This window comes from Oreochromis niloticus, linkage group LG23 (assembly GCF_001858045.2).
Source record: "Oreochromis niloticus isolate F11D_XX linkage group LG23, O_niloticus_UMD_NMBU, whole genome shotgun sequence".
Taxonomy (NCBI): domain Eukaryota; kingdom Metazoa; phylum Chordata; class Actinopteri; order Cichliformes; family Cichlidae; genus Oreochromis; species Oreochromis niloticus.
In genome coordinates this window covers 23734202-23756348 of record NC_031986.2, presented here as the reverse complement: position 1 = coordinate 23756348, position 22147 = coordinate 23734202, and the positions used below count along the sequence as shown (strand labels likewise).

At 40.8% G+C, this 22147-nt stretch overlaps 1 protein-coding gene across 1 annotated transcript in view; it reads right to left on the bottom strand.

Moving 5' to 3' along the window:
* Positions 1–22147, bottom strand: part of LOC106098971 (uncharacterized) — a 242365-nt gene that overhangs the window by 216930 nt on the left and 3288 nt on the right. Inside the window, exons 2-3 of the mRNA XM_019351513.2 lie at positions 5583–6035; positions 3553–3990 (exon numbers count right to left, since the gene is read on the bottom strand). Of these exons, the coding sequence (XP_019207058.1) occupies positions 3553–3833 (281 nt within the window). The 5' untranslated portion in view covers positions 3834–3990; positions 5583–6035. The remainder of the gene's footprint in view (positions 1–3552; positions 3991–5582; positions 6036–22147) is intronic.

Here is a 22147-nt window from a genome sequence, read left to right as displayed (position 1 = left end):
CATGAGACTCTCGCAAACGAAATCACTGTTTAGTAATGCAGTAACGCAGCGTGGTTACGGGAAAGTAAAGGTAATCTAATTACCTTTTTTTTTGCAATAGTAGTCCCTTTACTCGTTACTTGAAAAAAAGTAATCGGATTACAGTAACGCGTTACTGCCCATCTCTGGTCCTGTATTTAATGAAAGTCCATTTTAAAGCCATCTTCCATCAGAGCAGCTGAGAGCTTAAATTTAACTGAAAAATTGCCCCATATAAAAAAAGTGACAGTCTATACACTACCAGTCAAAAGTTTGGACATACCCTCTCATTTAATGTTTTTTCTTTATTTTCCTGACTATTTACATTGTAGGTTCTCTCTGAAGACAGCAAAACTATGAATGAAAACATATGGAATTATGTAGTAAACAAAAACATGAGAAATAACTCAAAACATGTTTTATAGTTTAGATTCTTCAAAATATCTACCCATTGCATATATTTTTATCATAACTCTGGTTTTACGTGGCCTATCAACACAATTTAAAAACTGGTATAAAGTCCACACTTTTTCCATCAATTATTCTGTCTGTCCTGCTCACATCTCCAATGGTTGTACACCAGGGGTAGGCAACCTTTCTGATGGCGAGTGCCATTTAAAATTTCCTCAGAAGTCAGTGTGCCATATTGCATTAGCAATAAATTTAATAACGCTCTATATTAACAGTTACACACTATATAGAACCACTTTATAGAATTATATTTGTTCGCAGATGTTAGCAGCTATCAGCAAATATTTTGAAACAAAAAAAAGACACTTTTTATCCATAACAAGAACTCCATAAAAAGCAAATACAGAAAATAAAAATGCTATTTATGGTCTCCTCACAACAATGATAAGAAAAATAAACTGGGCCAATATGGCATGTTTGTTAATACAGAGATACACATGTTAATATGATCTCTGGTCTCCCACTCAGAGACACAGGTCTCCAAGTGTCCAGCATTCAGAGGCTACCTGAGGACACTCATGTGATAGAAAATCTGCTCACACAGATATGTAGAGCCAAATACTGTCAATAAGGCCTCTGCAATGTTCTGAAGACAGTTAAACTTGTCAGGTAGTGATGTCCAGCAGGTGACAATGTAAGCTCCATGAACACGCACAGCTGTGGATTCCAGCTACTTCGATGTTATATGTATGATTTCTATACATTTTATGTCAGATAAAAACTTTGGTTGTAAGCTTCAGATAATTATTTAATAAAAGCGAGACATTTTAAATGAGAATAAGAAAGTATTTCTTTGTGCCCCCCTTTCCCTGTTAATGCCCCACCTGGCCCCCTGGCAAAACTTTGCTAGACCCGCCCCTGCACAGTTACCAGCTGTCAGCTACCTAGAAAAGGATCCTGGTGTTATTTGTCTCTCAGAAACAGTTCATAACTTCCCTTCAACTCATTCATGTCACCTAAAAGGTAAACCTGTTTCTCCATCACCTGTTCAGCTCTGATGATTCAGTAAGGACATCTCCTGGTTTCATCTTCATGTTTCCCTCTCACCAGATATACAAACCATCATGACCAGCAGCTTTTACAGCTGTGGCTCCAGCAAACATCAGCTGATACTAGAAAGTAATATTAAATAAATTCTAACAGCAGCTGATCAAGCTTAAACGTGCTGCTGTTGTTTAGCGCGACATCCGCTGGTTTCCTCTTTCTGGCGCAAAGTGGGCGATAAACAAACACGAGAGAAAAGCCGATCAGCTGATCATTGATCGTTTCATGATTGAAGTAGCAACAGGAGATGGAGGGGGGGAGAATGAGAGAAGAAGAGGCAGCTGTGCAGCGTAACGACAGAATAAATCCAGCTTTGTGTCTTTTTCATTGTAGTTGAAGTCCGGGACAAACTGTGTTCCTTTTCACCTCAATACAAAACGCGTAATATTTTCTCTGAATGAGGACGATTCCGTCTTTTTACAGGCAACTCTACTAACTAACCTTATGAATAAAATACAGTTCACTGTGGTATCAGTAACATCAAAGCACCCACCCAGCTGTATAGAAACTCCGTCATTGCTAGCTAGCAGGCAGTACGAGTTATTGTAACTGACTGTAAAAAGTCAGCACAACGAAAATAAACTCCACCTAAACTTGGTTTATATCTGACCCAGATAGACTGCAGGTCATAACTTCTTACCTGAAGTTCAGTTCACCTGACGCTCCGACCGGCGGCTGCCTCGGGTCTCTCCTCCTCCTGCCTCCCCTTTCTCTCATCCACCTGCTGGCCTCCACCACTTGCTAATTTTACTGAATCTGAGGAAGCTCCGCCATAGCCACCACCAAACAACTGAGTTATTTTTACACACCGACCAGCATCTGGCCAAACCACCACCTTTCATTGTTTATACCGTTACAAAGGGGGAAAAAAAGTCACCGGGCCACCGAGCAAATGCCCGATGGCCAGTCCAGCATTGGTCGTGCCATCAGTTAACCCTTCGGGTGCCAAGTTGTGGCACGCGTGCCTAGGGTTGCCGACCCCTGTTGTACACGTTGTCATTAACGTGGCTTCACTCCACATTAGCCACGCCGCTTTGCTAGCTAAAACATCGGTGTCGGCACATAAGGACGCTGTCATAGCCTGTCAATGACGTTGATTAGCTGCGTACATACGAATGTGAATCGCATCATTGGCTGGACTATGGGATAAGGTGGCATCGTTCTAATCCCATAGGGGAGCAGCCAGTCACTTACTGACTAACACTGCAAAACAGAATTGCTAAAGTATTAATTTTAATTTCAATTCAGGTTAGATTTTTTTTTTATGCGCAACACAGATTTTCTGTGCGCAGAGACCGTACCAGCAGTGCGCAATTGCGCACGCGCGCAGCTTAGAGGGAACCATTTCAGATGAAGCTCATTAAGAGAAGGCCAAGGGTTTGCAGCCTGTCAACCAGTCAAAGGGTGGCTACTTTAAAACATATTTAGAGTTATTTATCAATTGTTTCTTTGCTACATGATTCCACATATCTTCCCTCATATATTTGATGTCTTCAGTATGTATGTCAAATGTACAAAGCAGTAAAAATAAAGAAAAAACATATAATGAGAAGGTGTGTCTAAACTTTTGACTGGGAGTGCAAGTATAAAGAAACGCCTTAAAAATTATTAAAATTCTACAATAATTTCAGAATTTATTAAAAATCTTCCTTGTGGTGGAGGTGTGGCTCAGCTGCAGGGGAGGTGTGGTGAAGTGAGTTCAAGGGGCAGTGCCAGGGAGGCTGGAGGAACAGGGGAAGGTGATCCATCTAACAAGACTTTCCCTTCTATATAGTGACATCGGAGGCCAGAGGGAAGAGGCACGTGTGAGGACAGCTGAAAAGATTACTGTGCTGGAATACTGGTGCCGAAGCTCAGCATTTTTTTGTGTTTTACAAATAAAAAAGAAATCATAAACAGCTGTCAGAACGCTGTGTGGGGTCCGATTTATTCACATTCCTATGACACATTTTCTACACCTTATAACTTATCTCACATCTCTTCATATGCAATTAATCGTGTACGGTTCAATTCATTTACCTGAGCTGTGAGATATAAGGCAGACACTGAAGGAAACTCCTCGCTTCATTCTCTTCATGTGAGCAGCCTGTCAGCTCCACTTGTTTCTTCTCTGGTTGGAGTTTCAGCACTTCCAGGAGGATGGAGGTCTTTCTCTCTGAGAGGTTTATGAACCAGACTGCAGGAGCTGACTGGAAAACTGACTGTAATGATGGAAGGACACTCAAGCCTGTTTTAGTCTCAAAGTCCTTCACATGGGAGTACAGGTCCAGCAGGAAATTAAACTGATAATCATGAGCCATGTATTCATCATAAACAGGGAATTTTTGATAGCCGTACACTGATGATAACAACTCCAGTGTCTTCTCTCCTGTCTGCTGTTCTCTCTCTGCTGCTGCACAGAACAGATTCCCAAAGAACCAGACTTCTTCATGAAGATCTGACCTCTGACAATTAACACTGGAACAATAAGAAGGAAACATTTAGTGATGATTTATTCAGTCACATTTGTTCCATCTCAAACTGGTACTTAATGCTGATAAAATGAAGGGTGTGTTGTTTTCAAGCAAAAAGAAATCCCTGCCATTCTCCCTACTGTTATGTTTGCACGAGGTTCCCCAGTTGAATTTGTGTCTTGTTATAAATACCTGTGTGTTTTAATAGATGAAAATCTTTTAAGTAACATATTGAAAATCTTATTTTAAAAAACATCAGAACATCAAAACTTGGGTCCTTCTATAAAAATAAATCATGTTTTTCATTTAATATTAAAAAATGACCTGTTGCTGCCACCTTCTTACCTCACATTGATTATGGTGACATTACTTATGTGAACGCTCATGTCACCTCTTTAATGATGTTAGAAGCCGTTTATCATGGAGCACTGAGATTCAACACAGGGCGTAAAACTCTTACCCACCACTGTACTTTACACTCTTTGGTTAACTGGCCTTCACTGTTCACACGCAGACTGTTTCATTGGTATATTTTCATTTATAAATCAATAATTGGCTTACTACCGGTGTATCTAACTTCCCTAAACAGAGACACTACAGCCTCCACTCACAAGCTTTTAATAAATTCACTGTTCCTTCAGTACGTACAGAACTTGGGGGAAAAAGATATTTTCATACAATGCTTGTTATACTTGGAACAAGTTACAACAGCACTTGAAGCTGTGCAGCTTAATTGAGCTCAAGGGTTTTAAACAAATTGTACGGATAATGGAGAAAGCATCACTGGGTGGCTGTTCCTGTTCATGATGTGTTACTGCGACTGTCTTTTATTTTATTTTTAGTTGTAAACTCCAGTAAATTGGTAATATGAACTGTAATGAGTATGTATTAACATATTGTAGGTTTTTTTAATATTTAAAACAGGTTGCTCATGAAAATTAGACTTCATGTTTCAATGAGGTGAAATTAAAAAAAAGATTTGATCTGAGCTGCATAAATACAACCACACACTACTGATGGACTCCATCTTGTCCATGTGTGTCCTGTATATAATGAAAGTCTATTTTAAAGTCATCTTCCATCAGAGCAGCTGAACATTGTTTTTAGACTGTTACTGACTCACAACACAAACACTAATCCTGTGTGTGAAATCACTCCGTACTGAACTGTAACTGTCATTTTATTTACTGTTTGGCTTTAGAGAGTAAAACACTAAATATCAACAACATAGAAACACACACACGTGGAACAACAACATCTACACTTCATATCTTGTACAACAGCAGCTTCACCTGCTGCTCAGATCACACACCTGGAAATCACACTTTTTCTACACTACATGTGCAGGTGGAGACACAAAGAGATTAATGTTATGATTAGTGTTATGGTGTATTTATTGAGTGATTTGGGCCTTGGGTAGATGAGTACCCAGGTTGGTTAAGCATCTGATCTTGACCTTCATTGCTAGCACCCAAGGTGAAAGGTGATCTGGAAATAAGTTTTGAAGAATCCATATAGAGGATAATATATTATATGAATGAGCATGGAGAGAGCTGTACAACAGACTATTTTTTGTGTAAAGTAGAATTAATTTACCTGAGCTGTGAGATATAAGGCAGACACTGCAGGAAACTCCTCACTTCACTCTCTTCATGTGCGCAGCCTGTCAGCTTCACTTGTTTCTTCTCTGGTTGGAGTTTCAGCACTTCCAGGAGGATGGAGGTCTTTCTCTCTGAGAGGTTTATGAACCAGACTGCAGAAGCTGACTGGAAAACTGACTGTAATGATGGAAGGACACTCAAGCCTGTTTTAGTCTCAAAGTCCTTCACATGGGAGTACAGATCCAGCAGGAAATTACACTGAGATTCACGTTGATACTTCTTGCTCTCGTCGTATGCCTCATATTGTATACGATCAATGGTTTCTTTAAAATTGCACACTGATGATAACAGCTCCAGTATCTTCTCTCCTGTCTGCTGTTCTCTCTCCGCTGCTGCACAGAACAGATTCACAAAGAAAGCAACTGATCCTGACCTCTGAGGATTAACACTGGAACAATAAGAAGGAAACATTTAGTGATGATTAGATCTCCATCCATCCATCCATTCGCTTCCGCTTATCCTTTCCAGGGTCGCGGGGGGCACTGGAGCCTATCCCAGCTGTCATAGGGCGAGAGGCGGGGTACACCCTGGACAGGTCGCCAGTCTGTCGCAGGGCCAACACACAGAGACAGACAACCATTCACGCTCACATTTACTCACACATGATTAGATCTGAGCTGCATAAATACAACCACACACTACTGATGGACTCCATCTTGTCCATGTGTGTCCTGTATATAATGAAAGTCCATTTTAAAGCCATCTTCCATCAGAGCAGCTGAACATTGTTTTTAGACTGTTACTGACTCAAAACACAAACTAATCAAAACAAACTGTCAAACTGTTGTGTTTTATGAATTTGAGAAATAGGTTTTGATTTGTTTCTGGATTTTTGATTATTGCTATAGTTATGCTTTACTTTACTGCTTTGGTGTTTAATAACCTTCCCCAGTGCTTCCTAGTTTACTTACCCATATTTGTAGTTCTTAGTTTGTTGTTTTAGTTTAGTCAGTTCCTTTTCATATTCCCTGTATGTAGTCAGTCTTGTCTTCATGTTTGTTTCCCCTGTCTGCCTGTGTTTCATCTCTGTTTCCTGTCTTATTTTGTTAGCCGCTTGTCTAGGGTGCATTGCGTTCAATTTTGCTTCCCCTGGCAATAGTCTTACTCAGCCCACCTGCATTCCCTGGTGTGTTCCATCTCGATGATTAACTTGTGTCTTTAAGCCCTCTGTTTCCATTTGTCCTTTGTTTTGATCCTCCTCATCCCTCCTGCTATGCGGCTTTTTGATTCAGTATTTCATGGATTGGCTAATTCTTAGTGTCTGTCTAGTTTAAGTTCGTGTTTTGTAAATCTAGCAATAAAGATGTATTTGGAAGTTAGCCGTGCTTGTAAGTCCTGCATTTTGGGTCCTCACTCTGCCTGCCACACACAGCATATCATAATAGCAAAACACTAAATATCAACAATATAGAAATGGAGTGGAATATCTTCATATGTTGTACAACAGAAGCTTGATGCTGAGATGACACACATGGAAATCACACTTATTCTACACCATATCTGCATGTGGAGAAAAAGTGATGAAGTCTCTGCTGTCTGAAACCTTCATTTGTGTCTCTATGTAGAGCTGCTACAGTTTTCATCATTGTCGAAGGAGCTTGGAAAGAAAAGCATCTGGACATTTCACCTCTCATCCGAGAAGCTTCTTCAGTTCTAGGGTCAAATGGTGGAGAGTCCCAGATTTAAGCCCTGTGGGAGTGTCCCCCCAAGAGGGACAATGAATCCCCTATTGATCCTCTACCTAATCACACGAGCCAAGGTGTGAAAACGGGTGTAGGTCCCAATCAGCCAAGGTTTCGGGTGAGCTCATTGTGAAACCTCGCCCCTCCCTATCATGTGATTTCCTGAGGTCAGATGGCCCAGGATGTGAGTGGGCGTTAAGGCATCTGGGAAGGGATTTCAAAACTGGATGATAGATGGCAGACAGTTGGTCTCGTAAACCACCACCTCTGTTCAAAGATGGCCGCTCACAATGGACATAGATGGCTTCTTTTACTCCTCTTTCAAACCATCTGTCTTCTCTGTCCAAAATATGAACATTGGCATCCTCAAAAGAGTGACTTTTGTCTTTTAGATGCAGATGGACTGCTGAGTCTTGTACCGTGGAGGTGGCTCTTGTTACGGGTCCGAAATTGAGGACGAGAGTAAAACAATGATGGTCCAGAAGAGGTCGGTCAAACAATTGATTTTAATGAATACACGCAGCGTGGGGAGGGTTAAACTGCAGAACATCAGTTGTAAATCTCCAACCAAAAATACACTTCAGATTGTTTTTATATTGTCAGGGTATTATAACGCCCCCTCTTGCGTTTACAAGCACATAATTTGCATCTTAAGAACATTATTTGCCTCTTCTACAGACAATGATCAATTTTAAGAGATAAATGCAGAGACAGGAGTTCCCCTTTCTGGCATCCTTTTCCAAATATGGTGATGAGGTCCCCATGGACTTGTCCTCCTTCTGTCACCTGTTACTAGGCAAACTCAAACGCAAAAAGAAGCTGAATACATTCAGGCCTTTGCTCAGCTACTATTTTACTGTTACAATATACTCAGCATATAAGCTTTTAAGATTATAGATTTAACTCAACGATTTAAAGTGGTTATAACTGCACCTGTAATAAACATGTTAATATGTGATTATGATAACACCTGTAATACAAATTATAACATAATGCCAGCAACCTCAATAAATGCTTGGATAAAATGATAATTAATGCAATGATAAAGATGATGGTTATGTGAAATAATCCCTGTAATTCTACACTCTTCTATGTTGTGCCATGCATTTATGAAGTGGCTGTTTGGTCTCTCCAAAGTAGAGGTCTGGGCATTCCTCGCTATACTGTACAGCATATACTACATTGTTAACGTCTTGATGCATGCTCAATCATCCAGGTAAGTAAATCTCCAAAAGTTGATTCTGTTCATCTGGACGTAGCGTTTTCAGTGGGAGAAACGTTTCATCACTCATCCAAGTGACTTCTTCAGTCTCAGCTGACTGCAGGTTTCCCCAATCTTAAACAGTACATTTGCATAATGACTGAAACCAGCCCAGTGAAAGGAACAATGGGCTAGGAGGTCAGTTCCTTAATTATAATTATGCAACTTCTCATGACCATTGATCAAAGCCCACTGATCAATGGCCATGAGTACCTTTCACAGAGAGTTGGGGAATGGCTGCAATCACAGCATTGTAAGATGGCGAAAGATGTACCCTTAGGCCCCCTCCTCGATTCAGAGATGGTCTTTCCCTCTTCACTTAAATGGCCTCCTTGACTCTCCGCTCAAACCAGCGTTCCTCCCTGTCCAGGATGTGTACATCCTCATCATTGAAAGAGTGTCCACTGGCCTGTAGGTGTAAATAGACTGCAGAGTCCTGGCCTGACGAGGTAGCTCTTCTGTGTTGTCCGCTTAGCCAGAGGTTGTTTGGTTTCCCCAATATATAAATCATAGCAATCCTCCTGGCACTTAAGAGCATACACTATGTTACTCTGTTTGTGTTGGGGGACCCAATCCTTGGGGTGGACCAATGTTTGGCGCAGCGTGTTTTGGGGTTTAAAAGCCACAGAGACCCGGTGTTTTGAAAAAATGCGTCTCAACTGCTCCGATACTCCTGACACGTATGGGATCACTACAGGTTTTCGCTTAGGCAGCGGTTGTTCTTCTCTCCTGGATGAGCTGGAGTTTTCTTTTGGCACCTTCCCAGCTTTGACAAAAGTCCAGTTTTTACTCAGGGCCTTCTTGATGTGACGTTCTTCTGCTTCCCTGGCCGCTGTGTCAGTGGCGATGGTGTTCGCTCTGTGTTGTAGCGTCCTGATGACACCCAGTTTGTGCTGCAGTGGATGATGAGAGTCAAACCTTAGATACTGATCCGTATGTGTAGGTTTATGGTACACGTCAGCTTTTAGATTCCCCCCATTACTGATGGAAATCTCACAGTCTAAGAAGGCTAACCTGCCACTTTTCATATCCTCCCTGGTGAATTTGATGTGTCGGTCCACCGAGTTAATATGATCCGTGAAATGTAGTACGTCCTGAGATTTGATTTTTATCCAGGTGTCATCCACATACCTGAACCAAAGGCTTGATGGTGTTCCAGGGTAGGATAGCAAAGCCCTCTTTTCCACTTCTTCCATGTACAAATTGGCCACGATGGGTGAAACTGGGGAGCCCATGGCACACCCATGTTTCTGCCTGTAGAACTGACCCTTGTATGTGAAGTAGGTGGAATGAAGACACAGTTCCAAAAGCAAACACACTTGGTCGATGCTGAGAGTGGTCCTGTTGCTGAGGTTGGTGTCATCCTGTAATCTCTTACGGACCACCTCCAACGCTTCCGTGACTGGGATGCAAGTGAAGAGAGATCGTACGACACCATGGTTTCATCTGCCTCCATAGTGACATCTCTCACCTTCTCAACAAAATCCAAGGTGTTCTGGATGTGGTGTTTAAAACTGCCTACCAATGGGTTGAGGATCGGGATGGGAATAACGGCGTTACAAGTAACGGCGTTACTAACGGCGTTACTTTTTTCAGTAACGAGTAATCTAACTAATTACTTGTCAAAAGAAAATTGTACATAATGTGATCAGCTACATGAAATGTGCTCTTTTATGGATCACTAAGCAATCTACATGTCTACGTGACTTTTCACCTAATAACTTTTGTGATGATAAACTTATTCAGCTACTAACCGCTTCCTGTTTTCAGAGAACATTCAGATGTAGAGAAGAGAAACCTCAGCTCTTTTACGAGAACATACAGATGTAGAAAAGGGGAAAACCCGCAGCTCTGAGTGACTTTGTTATCTTTGTACACACACACAGACACACAGACAAGTATAAATAAAGAACGCAGACAGTGATGGGGCGCAAGTCTTGCGTTCCATGACTGCCCTCGTGAGTGAAAAACAACTGCACTGTTTGTGTTTTCTAACTCAGGTGTCTCAGCTGAAGAACTGTGGGGAGATTCTTAGAAATCCCCTGTCATTTAAATTGGCCCTTCGAGCTTAGCGATGGAAACAACAGACACGTTTCTGTGACTCCAATCTAAAGGTCTGACTGCTGTATCCTGACGTCGTGGGAAGCCAGCACCAAAGTCTGTCGACAGCCCTCTCCAGGTAGAGGAGAAAGACCTGGGACGTTCAAATTCGGGTCCAGGCCGGTGAACTATTTCTGGTCCACGACGCTGGGATCCAGCCAGACGACCTGAACAACCAGCAAAAGACAACTGAGGGTGAGAAAACACTGTTTTGGTCTTAAACCGCCGCAAGGGTTTAGTGAAATGCGTAAGATAGGTTAGAAGTAGCCGCAATTACTTCGTGAAACACGTGAAATAGGTTGAGTTCGCCAAAAGGAACTAAGTTTGGGCTGGGTTTAGAGGTAGCCGCAATTACTTCGTGATAAATTATATTTAGACTGGTTTCAGAAGTAGCCGAAAGTACTTCGTGACAAATTATAAAAGCGCGCAAATGTCTATGTGTGTATGTGTATGTGTTTTGGAAGTAAGTTGATTTTACAGCACAATACGCTGCTGAACTACTTTCATCTTTGTGTATCCTGCAAAAAGCCCACGTACTGGTGACAAAGGGGAAAGGTTGAGTTCTGCCTCATAAAACTGACACCGCCCCGTGGATAGCACGGGGTAGAAGGGCGTGTCAGGATCCACCCCCGAGTCAAGCATACCAGAGAAAGCTTTGCAGTTCTGTGATAATGGGGAATCAGCCCACCAAACTCACTGCTGACGAGCAGTGGTTAGAAAAAATGTCCAGGCGCCGGACAAATCAGTGCTTGTAGATGGAGAAATCCTAAGAAAACAAAATGTCCCATTATACACTCATCCTATCAGGAAGAACATAATAATCCCTGACCAAGTGAAAAATTAGAGATCAAAGTAGAAGTTTAAAAAGGGCTGGATACAGACCCAACTGAATACATATAAATACAAGAGGAATACAGTGGAATAAACAAAAGGCTAAATTAAATTAGAGCTTATCTCTAATGTTTTCAAACTAATAATAGGAAGGATAACAACCTGTAAACTGGTATTAGCGATGAAACATAGTTGGGATGACGACCATGCCCAGAATGAATAGAATGAATGAGAGCAGATAATTCACACGAAGACATATCAAATGAAATGGAGAGATGCATAAGGTATATTAAGGTTGTGTCATTGTTCACCCAAGGAAAGTGTGTGAAAAGGAAACTGTCTCCAGCTTGGGAAAGGGTGAAACTGCAGATTACCCGCAGCCCTTGATGGATACAAATAAAATATAAATGAAATATTATAATAAAATATTGTAATATACTATTGCTGTTATATAAAACAGAAATAATAACATTAATAATGACATAATATTAATAAGAGGCACCTTAGACAGTTAAGATGTGAGGTGGATAATTGTTAAAAGTAGTCTGAATCAAGCTTAAGGTTTGCTCAAGTTCAGTACAACGACATATGAGGTGAAGAGAATAAAGAAAATACCTGAACTAATTAAGTGCATAGAGGCACTTGACCTGGTTGAAAATCTGTCATCCTAGATGAGACATTGTTGAGCTGTAGAGCAAACCTGTACTAACAACTAATAAGCTAAACGCTGTATACAACAGCTACAGCTACAAGATTGAGAAGCTAAATTAAATATGTGGACACTACCAAGCTAATGAGCAAGTTACACATTTTTTATTTTTTATTTTATTTTATTTTTTTAGAGCAGAAGCTGCATGAGCTCACACATGCAGCTGCCTGTGAGCTCAGTTTTTTCCTCACACTTCTGATTTGTTTTTGAAAGCAGTTTTTTTTTTCTTTTTGTGTCCTGACTCTTGTGTGTAAAGCGTTCATGCCATCAGCAACTTGTTTTTGTTTGGTTTGGTTTTTTGTTTGTTTGTTTTGTTGGTTTGGAAAACAAATTTGTGATCATACTTGTGGATCACAGTGACACATAATGATTAGGCATATGATTTACTAATGTCTAGTTTTAGAGCTGTGAGCAATGCATCCACATGGAGATTAAAAGCCTGGTGCATACTTTATATGAAGCTGCTATAGAAAGAATGGAACCTTGTGGGAAAAGTTCACATAAAGAAGTTTTTTTAAAATCCTAACTTAAAAGTTTGAAATATGTGAGATGTGTGAGATGTGTGAATTCTTGGGAAAAAATAGAAATTGCCTGAAATGCCTTAAGTAAAAATGTAGTGTTGCATCTACAAAGAAATAAAACAGAAGAAGCATTCAGTAACTTGAAAGAAGCCTTTCTACTTACATGTAGATGGAGGAGCAGGTTACATGAAAGCAGTTTTAACACAGGCATTTGGAGAAAAACAACGCCCGCTTGCATTTTACTCGTGCAAATTAGACTCTGTTGCGTCAGGCCTTACTACATGTGTGCAAGCCTGTGCAGCCGCAGCAGAGGCAGTGAAAGAGTCAGCTGACATTGTTTTAGGGCACACTCTGATCATCAGAGTACCCCACGCAGTGTCTTCAATTTTAATCTAAGCCAATTTGTCTTACCTCACACATGCGAGACAACTCTCATATGTTGGAAGCTTACTGTCGCAATCACACATTAGAATCGAGAAGTGTGGTCAGCCGAACCCGAGCACACTTTTGGCCTCACCCGAAGAAGGTCATCCGCACTGTTGTACGAAAAAATTAGATGAGGAAACAAAGCCACGTGCTGACATTCACAGCACACCACAACAGACAGAGTCATAGAAGCGAAACCGCTCACATCCTCACACTCAGCTCAGTGCAGAGCTCACAGCAGTGATACGTGCGTGTGTTTTACATGAAGGCCAAGACATAAATATATACACAGACAGTCAGTATGTTTTTTCAGCAGTACATCACTTTGCAAAAATTTGGCAGAACAGAGGAATGATTACATCTACTGGACACCCAGTACAACATGGAAATCTTCTGAAGACACTATTAGAAGTAATAATGTTGCCAAAACAGTTAGCATTATGTAAATGTGCTGCACATCAGAAAGATAAATCAGAAATAACTAAAGGCAATAACTTTGCAGATCAAGCGGCTAAGTTGGCCGCACAACAAACTGTAGACACATTAATGTCTGCATCCACTATGCAAATACCACTTGACGTACTTAAAGATGAACAAAAAGCAGCACCAACCACAGAACAAAAGAAATGGTTAAAGTGTGGAGCACAACTAAAAGATGATCTGATGACTTGTGAGGGAAAACCAGTACTCCCTAAGTCCCTACACAGAACAGCAGCATTAGTGACCCATGGGGTGACCCATGTGTCATCAGGAGGGATGATCCAGATCATTAATACACACTTTTACACTCTAAATTTTGAAACTTCAGCAAAAGAATTTGTGAGGACATGCATGATCTGTCAAAAACACAATTCAAAAGGCAATCTGAGGACAAAAAGAGGACATTTCCCCACACCACCTCATCCATTTCACACCATTCACATGGACTTTATTGAATTAAGTGAAAGTCTAGGCTCAAAAACTTACACCATTTGAGGTTGTTCATGGCAGACCTTTTCCACTACCAGTGACAAGCGAACCTTTAGACAAATCTGTCAGAGAAACAACTCTGGCAGAATGGATGGCAAAACTATTAGAAAATAAGGATATTGTTTTGAACAATAAACTGCCGTACGACTCTTCTTCAGTCTCTTGCAGGTTGAAACCAGGCGATTGGGTCCTAAAGGGGTGCTCCAGAGGAAAAATTGGAGTTTACCCCGCTGGGAGGGCCCATACCAAGTGTTATTGACCACACCCACAGCCCGTAAAATTGCAGAGAGACCATCTTGGATTTATCAGAGCCACTGCAAGAAAGTAGAGCTTGAAGCCCAGACCACTAGAGATGCACAAGTGTAAGGGGTATCTCCCCCGGTGTCAGTGGGTCCAGTGGCGCGGGAGGAGTGCTGATTGAGCTCAGCTCGCACTCTCATTCTCTCCTGCCACTGACCAACTTTAGGCTCACTGATACATTTGGGTGTGACCAACCTCAAGCATGACGTGTTCTCAGGTGGTAACTGGCGTCTCACTACTGGCAACGGCTCTGCTCATCACGCTATCCACCCTGGAAGACGGAAGAAAACAATACACGAGCCGAGAAAAGAGATGGACAATGCCTGATACAGATACGTGTTTAACAGAACCACAGAGAAAGACTGTTACGTCTGCTGCACATGCCGAGCATATTAGTACAACCAACCATATATGGGGAACACATTGGAACATGTGCACCAATTCTGATCTCCGACCACACCTTCAGAATGACTTGTGTAAAGTGCACAACAACATCACCATCCTCATTCAGGAAGAAACGCTCAACTTCAACAGTCAGACCACATGACTCAATCTGGGGAACCGACGTACCTGAAGAATTCAAACTCTGGACAACTGGACAAAAGGTACTCAACTCACTCTTCCCGTGGGCAGGAGTTGGAAAACATGCTCTCAGAATTGAGACACTGGACTATAGATTCGGCTTGTTCCTCAATGCATCCTGCAAGGTCAACGAGGGACAAAACCAAGAAATAGATGCTCTCAGAATTGCTGTAATGCAACATCGTGTAGCACTGGACATGATCCTGGCTGAGAAAGGAGGATTGTGTGTCTTATTCAACACCACATGCTGTACCTAAGTACCAGATAATGTACATTCTTCAAACATGGCTTCAGATTCTAAAGAGACTGTTGATCGGCGTTGGAGTTTCCCTGGTTTTATTTTGCTTTTCTTTACTTGTGTTATTCCTTGTTTAAAAGCTGTAATTTCACAGATGACAAGTTTATCACTCACAGCATGCGGAGATGTACCATAAACCGATGAAGATCATGAAGACTTCTTTTCCTATTCCTTAGATGAAGATGAAGTGTAACTAATGATGTAGTAACTGAAAATGTGAAAGACAAGTAGTTACTTACTGATAACATGTACATTTCATTTTCTGATCTACAGGAGGGAATGTCAAAAGAAAATTGTACATAATGTGATCAGCTACATGAAATGTGCTCTTTTATGGATCACTAAGCAATCTACATGTCTACGTGACTTTTCACCTAATAACTTTTGTGATGATAAACTTATTCAGCTACTAACCGCTTCCTGTTTTTAGAGAACATTCAGATGTAGAGAAGAGAAACCTCAGCTCTTTTACGAGAACATACAGATGTAGAAAAGGGGAAAACCTGCAGCTCTGAGTGACTTTGTTATCTTTGTACACACACACAGACACACAGACAAGTATAAATAAAGAACGCAGACAGTGATGGGGCGCAAGTCTTGCGTTCCATGACTGCCCTTGCGAGTGAAAAACAACTGCACTGTTTGTGTTTTCTAACTCAGGTGTCTCAGCTGAAGAACTGTGGGGAGATTCTTAGAAATCCCCTGTCATTACTATTCCTATCGTTACAACGCCGTTACAGTTACTAACAAGAAAATGCGGTCCGTTACTATTTTTCAACAAACAGACGGTTGAAGCTGTGTTCAGCTTACCGCATCTTATATCAGTTGCACGGAAGTAGCTGTAAGTAATCTGGGCGCTACAGCTTTAAGCAGCTGCGCGCTCCCGCGGACGGTAATCACGATCACTGTCTAGCACAACACCTGGAGCTAAGGAGGCAAAACAATCGCATGAGTGCTGCTGTTTGACTGAGGAAGAATAAAGTAGTCATGGTAAGCCAATCACATGACCACTTAAAGACAAAGCAACAAGGTGATATATACCAGTTTTTAAATTGTTTTGATGGGCCACATAAAACCAGAGTCATGATAAACAATATATACACGGCATGTTTTCCTCAATAGTTTTGCCACGTTAGCGCTAGCAAGCACTCTCTGCTTATGAGCAAAAAAACAAAACAAAACAAAACAGGGGAAGTTTTAGGAGTGACGAGAGAGAGAGAGCAGAAAAAGAGAGAGAGCGGGAGTTTTGAGATGTGAGAGATTTGTGACGTTTAGCGTGTTTGGAGTGTGTAGTTAATGTGTTGTCTTGTGTAGTTAGTGTGTAGTGTTGTGGATAGTTTTGTGTTGTGTGTCAGAACAATGAGGCGACTGCTGTCTCCAGGTAGAAACAGGAGTGATACACCTGCTGCTGTCAGACCTGCAGGTATCAGGCTGTGATGTTCTCCTTTGTAGTGGACAGAAATTATGTTTTTGGAGTGGCACAAATAATTTGTGTGGCATCTTATTGAAGAACAGCTGATTGTTCTGTAAATAGTTTGAAATGGTTATTTAAAAAAGGGTAAAAGGTAAATGGATGCAAACAACTTTGTTGTTTGCAAAACTTGTGCATAGGATTTTAAAATTGACAATTAATATTTGCATTTGAAGTTATGAAATATGATTCATTAAAGATGTTTGTGGTTGTTACAGTAAAAAGTATAACTTTTTCTACTCTGATTTTATGTTTTTTGCCTGATTTTAGATCAGTTGTGTTAATACAGTATGTCAAAATGAAAACATGACTGTAAATTCAGGCACGTGAGGTTGTGCTGAAAAGGATGATACCAAACAAGGCAAAGCAAATAGTTTTTAAAGGTAAAATGTTGAGGGAAAATCAAAAGTAGTAAAAAATCGCCAATTATACCCTGGACCCCAGAGGGTTAAACGTTTTTTTTAAAGTAACGCAATAGTTACTTTTCAAGTAATTAATTACTTTTAGAATACTGTAACTCAGTTACTAACTCAGTTACTTTTTTGAAGAAGTAACTAGTAACTATAATTGAATTACTTTTTCAAAGTAACTTGCCCAACACTGATAACCTTGTCTTGTCCTAACTGCTTCAGACAGTCTATCACCCTTTTCCTGTAACCACTTCCTGGGTCTCGTTTCAGGGGCTCTTAAGTATTTTCATCACTGAGTAGTGACAAAATTTTCTCGTGATAGTCTTTCTGGTTTAGCAATACTGTGCACCTACCCTTGTCTGCCGGAAGGATGATAATGTTGTTGTCATAACTAAGTGATGTGAGTGTCTTCCTCTCCTCCATGGTAATGTTGGATGCTGGGGGCTTTGCATTGCTGACACAGGCCGAAACTTTCGTCCGTAGTTGCTCTGCTTCCACTTCTGCAATATTGTTGTTTCGAATTGCTGTTTCTGTGGCTGTGATCAGTTCCATTGCGGGATTTGTCTCGGCGTGACAGCAAAATTCAACCCTTTAGCAAGGATGTTTTTCTCTGTTTGGGTGAGATGTCTGTCAGACAAATTCTTCACCCACTTGTCCACATCCTCGGTTTCACAATGAGTTCACCTGAAACCTCTGCTGATTGTGACCTACACCTTGGCTCGTGTGATTAGGTAGAGGATCATTAGGGGGTCCATTGTTCCTCTTGGGGGGACATTCCCACAGGGCTTAAATCTGGGACTCTCCAACATTTGACCCTAGAACTGAAGAAGCTTCTTGGATGAGAGGTGAAATGTCTTCAAGCAACTTAAAGAAGTCCAGACGCTTTTCTTTCCAAGCTCCTTAGACAATAATGACCTGGATGACTGAGAACCTTCACAGACAGTTTCATCATTGTCAGTGAACATGAATCCGGTGAAAGCAGCCATCTACATATGATTTATATAGATAATATTTAATGATTTAGATTGCCATTTAGTTTTTGAACTGCTAGAAAATTTGACAATTTCTATTTAATTTGTAGAGTAACACATTCTTTATATAACTTTATCTTCAATTTGATGTCATATATTTTAACAAAAGGAAAAAAAACATTAATTGTTGCAAGATTTTACTAATTTAATATTTACCTTGACGTTTTAACATAGCCTTGTTGTTGTTACTGAGCGACAATATTGTTATTAGGAAAATGTGGGGAAAAATGCATAGTCCCTCTTCTATGGTAATTTATTTATTCAAAAGGTGACTGTCAAATAGACACGCAAACTAAAGTGTTGATGCTTTACTGAATACAAAAATGATTTTAAATCAAAATCGATGAATTATATGAAATTAAAAAATGGAGGAATTTCAAAAAAATTAATTTACATTTATTTAAATCCTGTTACATTTATTTAAACATTTATTTAAATCCTGTTAGCTTATTTAATCAGATTATTTTAAAAAATTCTATGTAAATGAAATACACTTTAAGGAAACAACTAAAAATAAAAGAATAAATAATGATTCTTAGATGCTGATCTCTGAAATGGGGAAGAGTTGAAACAAAAATGAACTATGACCTCTTGTGAATAAAACCACAACATATAACTATAACACTGATCCAGAAATACATTGATATTTTTCCAACTTTTTTTCAGAGCACATCTCTTCATATGCAAATATGTTCACAATGTGCAGTTGATTTACCTGAGCTGTGAGATATAAGGGAGACACTGAAGGAAACTCCTCACTTCACTCTCTTCATGTGAGCAGCCTGTCAGCTCCAACAGTTTCTTCCCTGGTTGGAGTTTCAGCACTTCCAGGAGGATGGAGGTCTTTCTCTCTGAGAGGTTTGTGGACCAGACTGCAGGAGTTGACTGGAAAACTGACTGTAATGATGGAAGGACACTCAAGCCTGTTTTAATCTCATAATCCCTTACGTGGGAGTACAGATCCAGCAGGAAATCACACTGATACCAATTTATGTATTTCTCATCAAAAGGGAATGTTTGATATGTGCACACTGATGATAACAGCTCCAGTATCTTCTCTCCTGTCTGCTCTTCTCTCTCTGCTGCTGCACAGAACAGATTCGCAAAGAACCTGACTGCTTCATGAAGATCTTGCCTCCAACGATCAACACTGGAACAATAAGAAGGAAACATTTAGTGATGATTTGATCTCAGCTGCATAAAAACCATCAAACACTACTCATGGACTCCATCTTGTCCATTTGTCCTGTATATAATGAGTCCATTTTAAAGCCATCTTCCATCAGAGCAGCTGAACATTGTTTTTAGACTGTTACTGAGTCACAACACAAACACTAATCCTGTGTGTGAAATCGGTGCGTACTGAATTGTAACTGTTATTTTATTTATTGTCTGACTTTAGAGAGTAAAACACTAAATATCAACAACATCGAAACATATAGAGCAGAACAACATCTACACTTCATATCGTGTACAGCAGCAGCTTCACCTGCTGCTCAAATCACACATGTGGAAATCACACTTATTCTACACTACATGTCCAGGTGGAGACACAAACCAGATGAATGCAGCCATGTAAACTCATTTAATGGTTTTATGGTTTGGGAGTATTGGTTTGGTTTTGGTTTTCTTTTCTTCCTGCCTTATCTACCTACCTGATTATTTTCTCATGTCAAGTTGCCAAGGCTCCACTCTAACTACTTCTTTCACAGAACACCTCTTCTTATGTAGAATTAATTATGTAAAGTACAATTTATTTACCTGAGCTGTGAGATATAAGGGAGACACTGAAGGAAACTCCTCACTTCACTCTCTTCATGTGAGCAGCCTGTCAGCTTCACTTGTTTCTTCTCTGGTTGGAGTTTCAGCACTTCCAGGAGGATGGAGGTCTTTCTCTCTGAAAGGTTTATGGACCAGACTGCAGGAGCTGACTGGAAAACTGACTGTAATGATGGAAGGACACTCAAGCCTGTTTTAGTCTCATAGTCCTTTACATGGGAGTACAGATCCAGCAGGAAAATAATGTCACATGTGAATGTTTCATATGTGCACACTGATGATAACAGCTCCAGCGTCATCTCTCCTGTATGGTGTTCTTTCTCTGCTGCTGCACAGAACAGACTCACAAAGAACCTGATGTTTTCTTTATCTGACCTCTGAGGATCAACACTGGAACTATAAGAAGGAAACATTTATTGATTATTTGATCTCAGCTGCAGAAAAGTTCCATCTTGTCCATGTTTGTCCTGTAGATGATGGAATATGTGGTTACATTGTAACCTTTGTTTTCTGAGAGAGAGGCTATCTTGGCACTACATTACATTTTGCATTCCCTATGTATGTGGAATGATCCCACTATTAACCAGGGCATGTTGATCTGTCTGTAAGACACTTGTCTAGAATGCCCAGTATACAAAGTTACAACATAACCAGGCAGACCCTTGTCAAATCCCGGGATGTCCCACTGGGCTTCATATGGAAATATCTCTCAACCATTTTTACACATTCCATATGTGCGGGTTAACTCTTTTAAGATACCCCAAGTGGAGTTGTTTCCCCCCAATATCCCAACTACCACAGTGTAAGCAAACAAACTATTTAGAAATGTACATATTTAGTTGCCACCCATGTCGGGCCCTGTCTGACACGAAGGCCAAGTGTGAGAGAAAATGGCCTATCAGTCTGCAAGATGCAAGACTGGCACCAAGAAGACCTTGAAAGATTCAGGGGGAAAATCTGTGAAGAGAGTATCCACTCTAATCAACGTGCAAAATGTTAAGCTGATCATGGAGACAATGCCCATCTGGCTACCAAAAAGACACACCCAGCACCTGCACCTCCCAAAATGATTAGCTGTTACATTAAGTCTGTAGAATTTGTAAAACATGGACTCAGATGACTATAAGGCCCATGAAGTTGCCACACCTTAGGTCAATCCCATACTTCAGATTGGAAGCGAGTACCCGAGAATGCATACACTTGCTGAATGACATCTACAACCTAGTGGCAGAAAAAGAGCCCCAAAGATCTGAGTATGCCTGATGTACTCTGCCAAGACCTGGACTGTTGATAGAGTAGTCTAACATACTCAAAAGATTGGGACTGCTGGAACTTGAATAGGGCCTTGAGCAGAAAATGCAGGGTTAAGATGGAGGAAAACCCCTGAAGCATCCAACAAAAACCTGCAGTAATCATTGTAGACTGACAGAGGATGGAGATTGTGAATTGTACTGACAGATGTTATAACTATCAGGAAAGCAGTTTTGATGGGAAGCCATTTCTAATCAGCATCTTTGAGGGGCTCAATGGGAGGGTGGTAAAAATGCACCAAGAACTAAATCCAAGTCTCATGGGGGAACAGAAGATCCAGACCAGCAAAATGTAAGCCTCTGGGCACCTTTAAGAAACAGGGACATCAGTGATGATTCATTCTCATCGAGTGCCAAATGACCAACAGAAACTACCATGATTGCTACAACTATATGTTGCATGGTAACAGAACAATTGCTCACCCCCTGCTGGGAACTGGCCTGTGCTGTGTCCTCATGGGGATCCATCTGGTGGACCACAAACCAGGTGACAAACAATGCCCAGTGGTATAAGTAGGCAACCCAGTTGGATGGTACACAAGACTCGTGCCCAGAAATGTTGTAACAAGAGATGACTGGAACTTGCTTCTTTTTTGTAGTTTAGACACAGACCCACAGCCTGAAGGTTAGAGCTGTGCTACATGCCTGTGGCAATGTTCCTCCAAAATTGCACAGACCAGCCAGCTGTTCAGATTACAGTGGTCCCTTGCTCTAACGCGGTTCACCTTTTGCGGCCTCGCTGTTTCGCGGGTTTTTGTTGTGTACAATTTTGCATGCTTTTTTTTTTGACAGCGCATTGTGTTCTGTGTCCTGTTCAGCT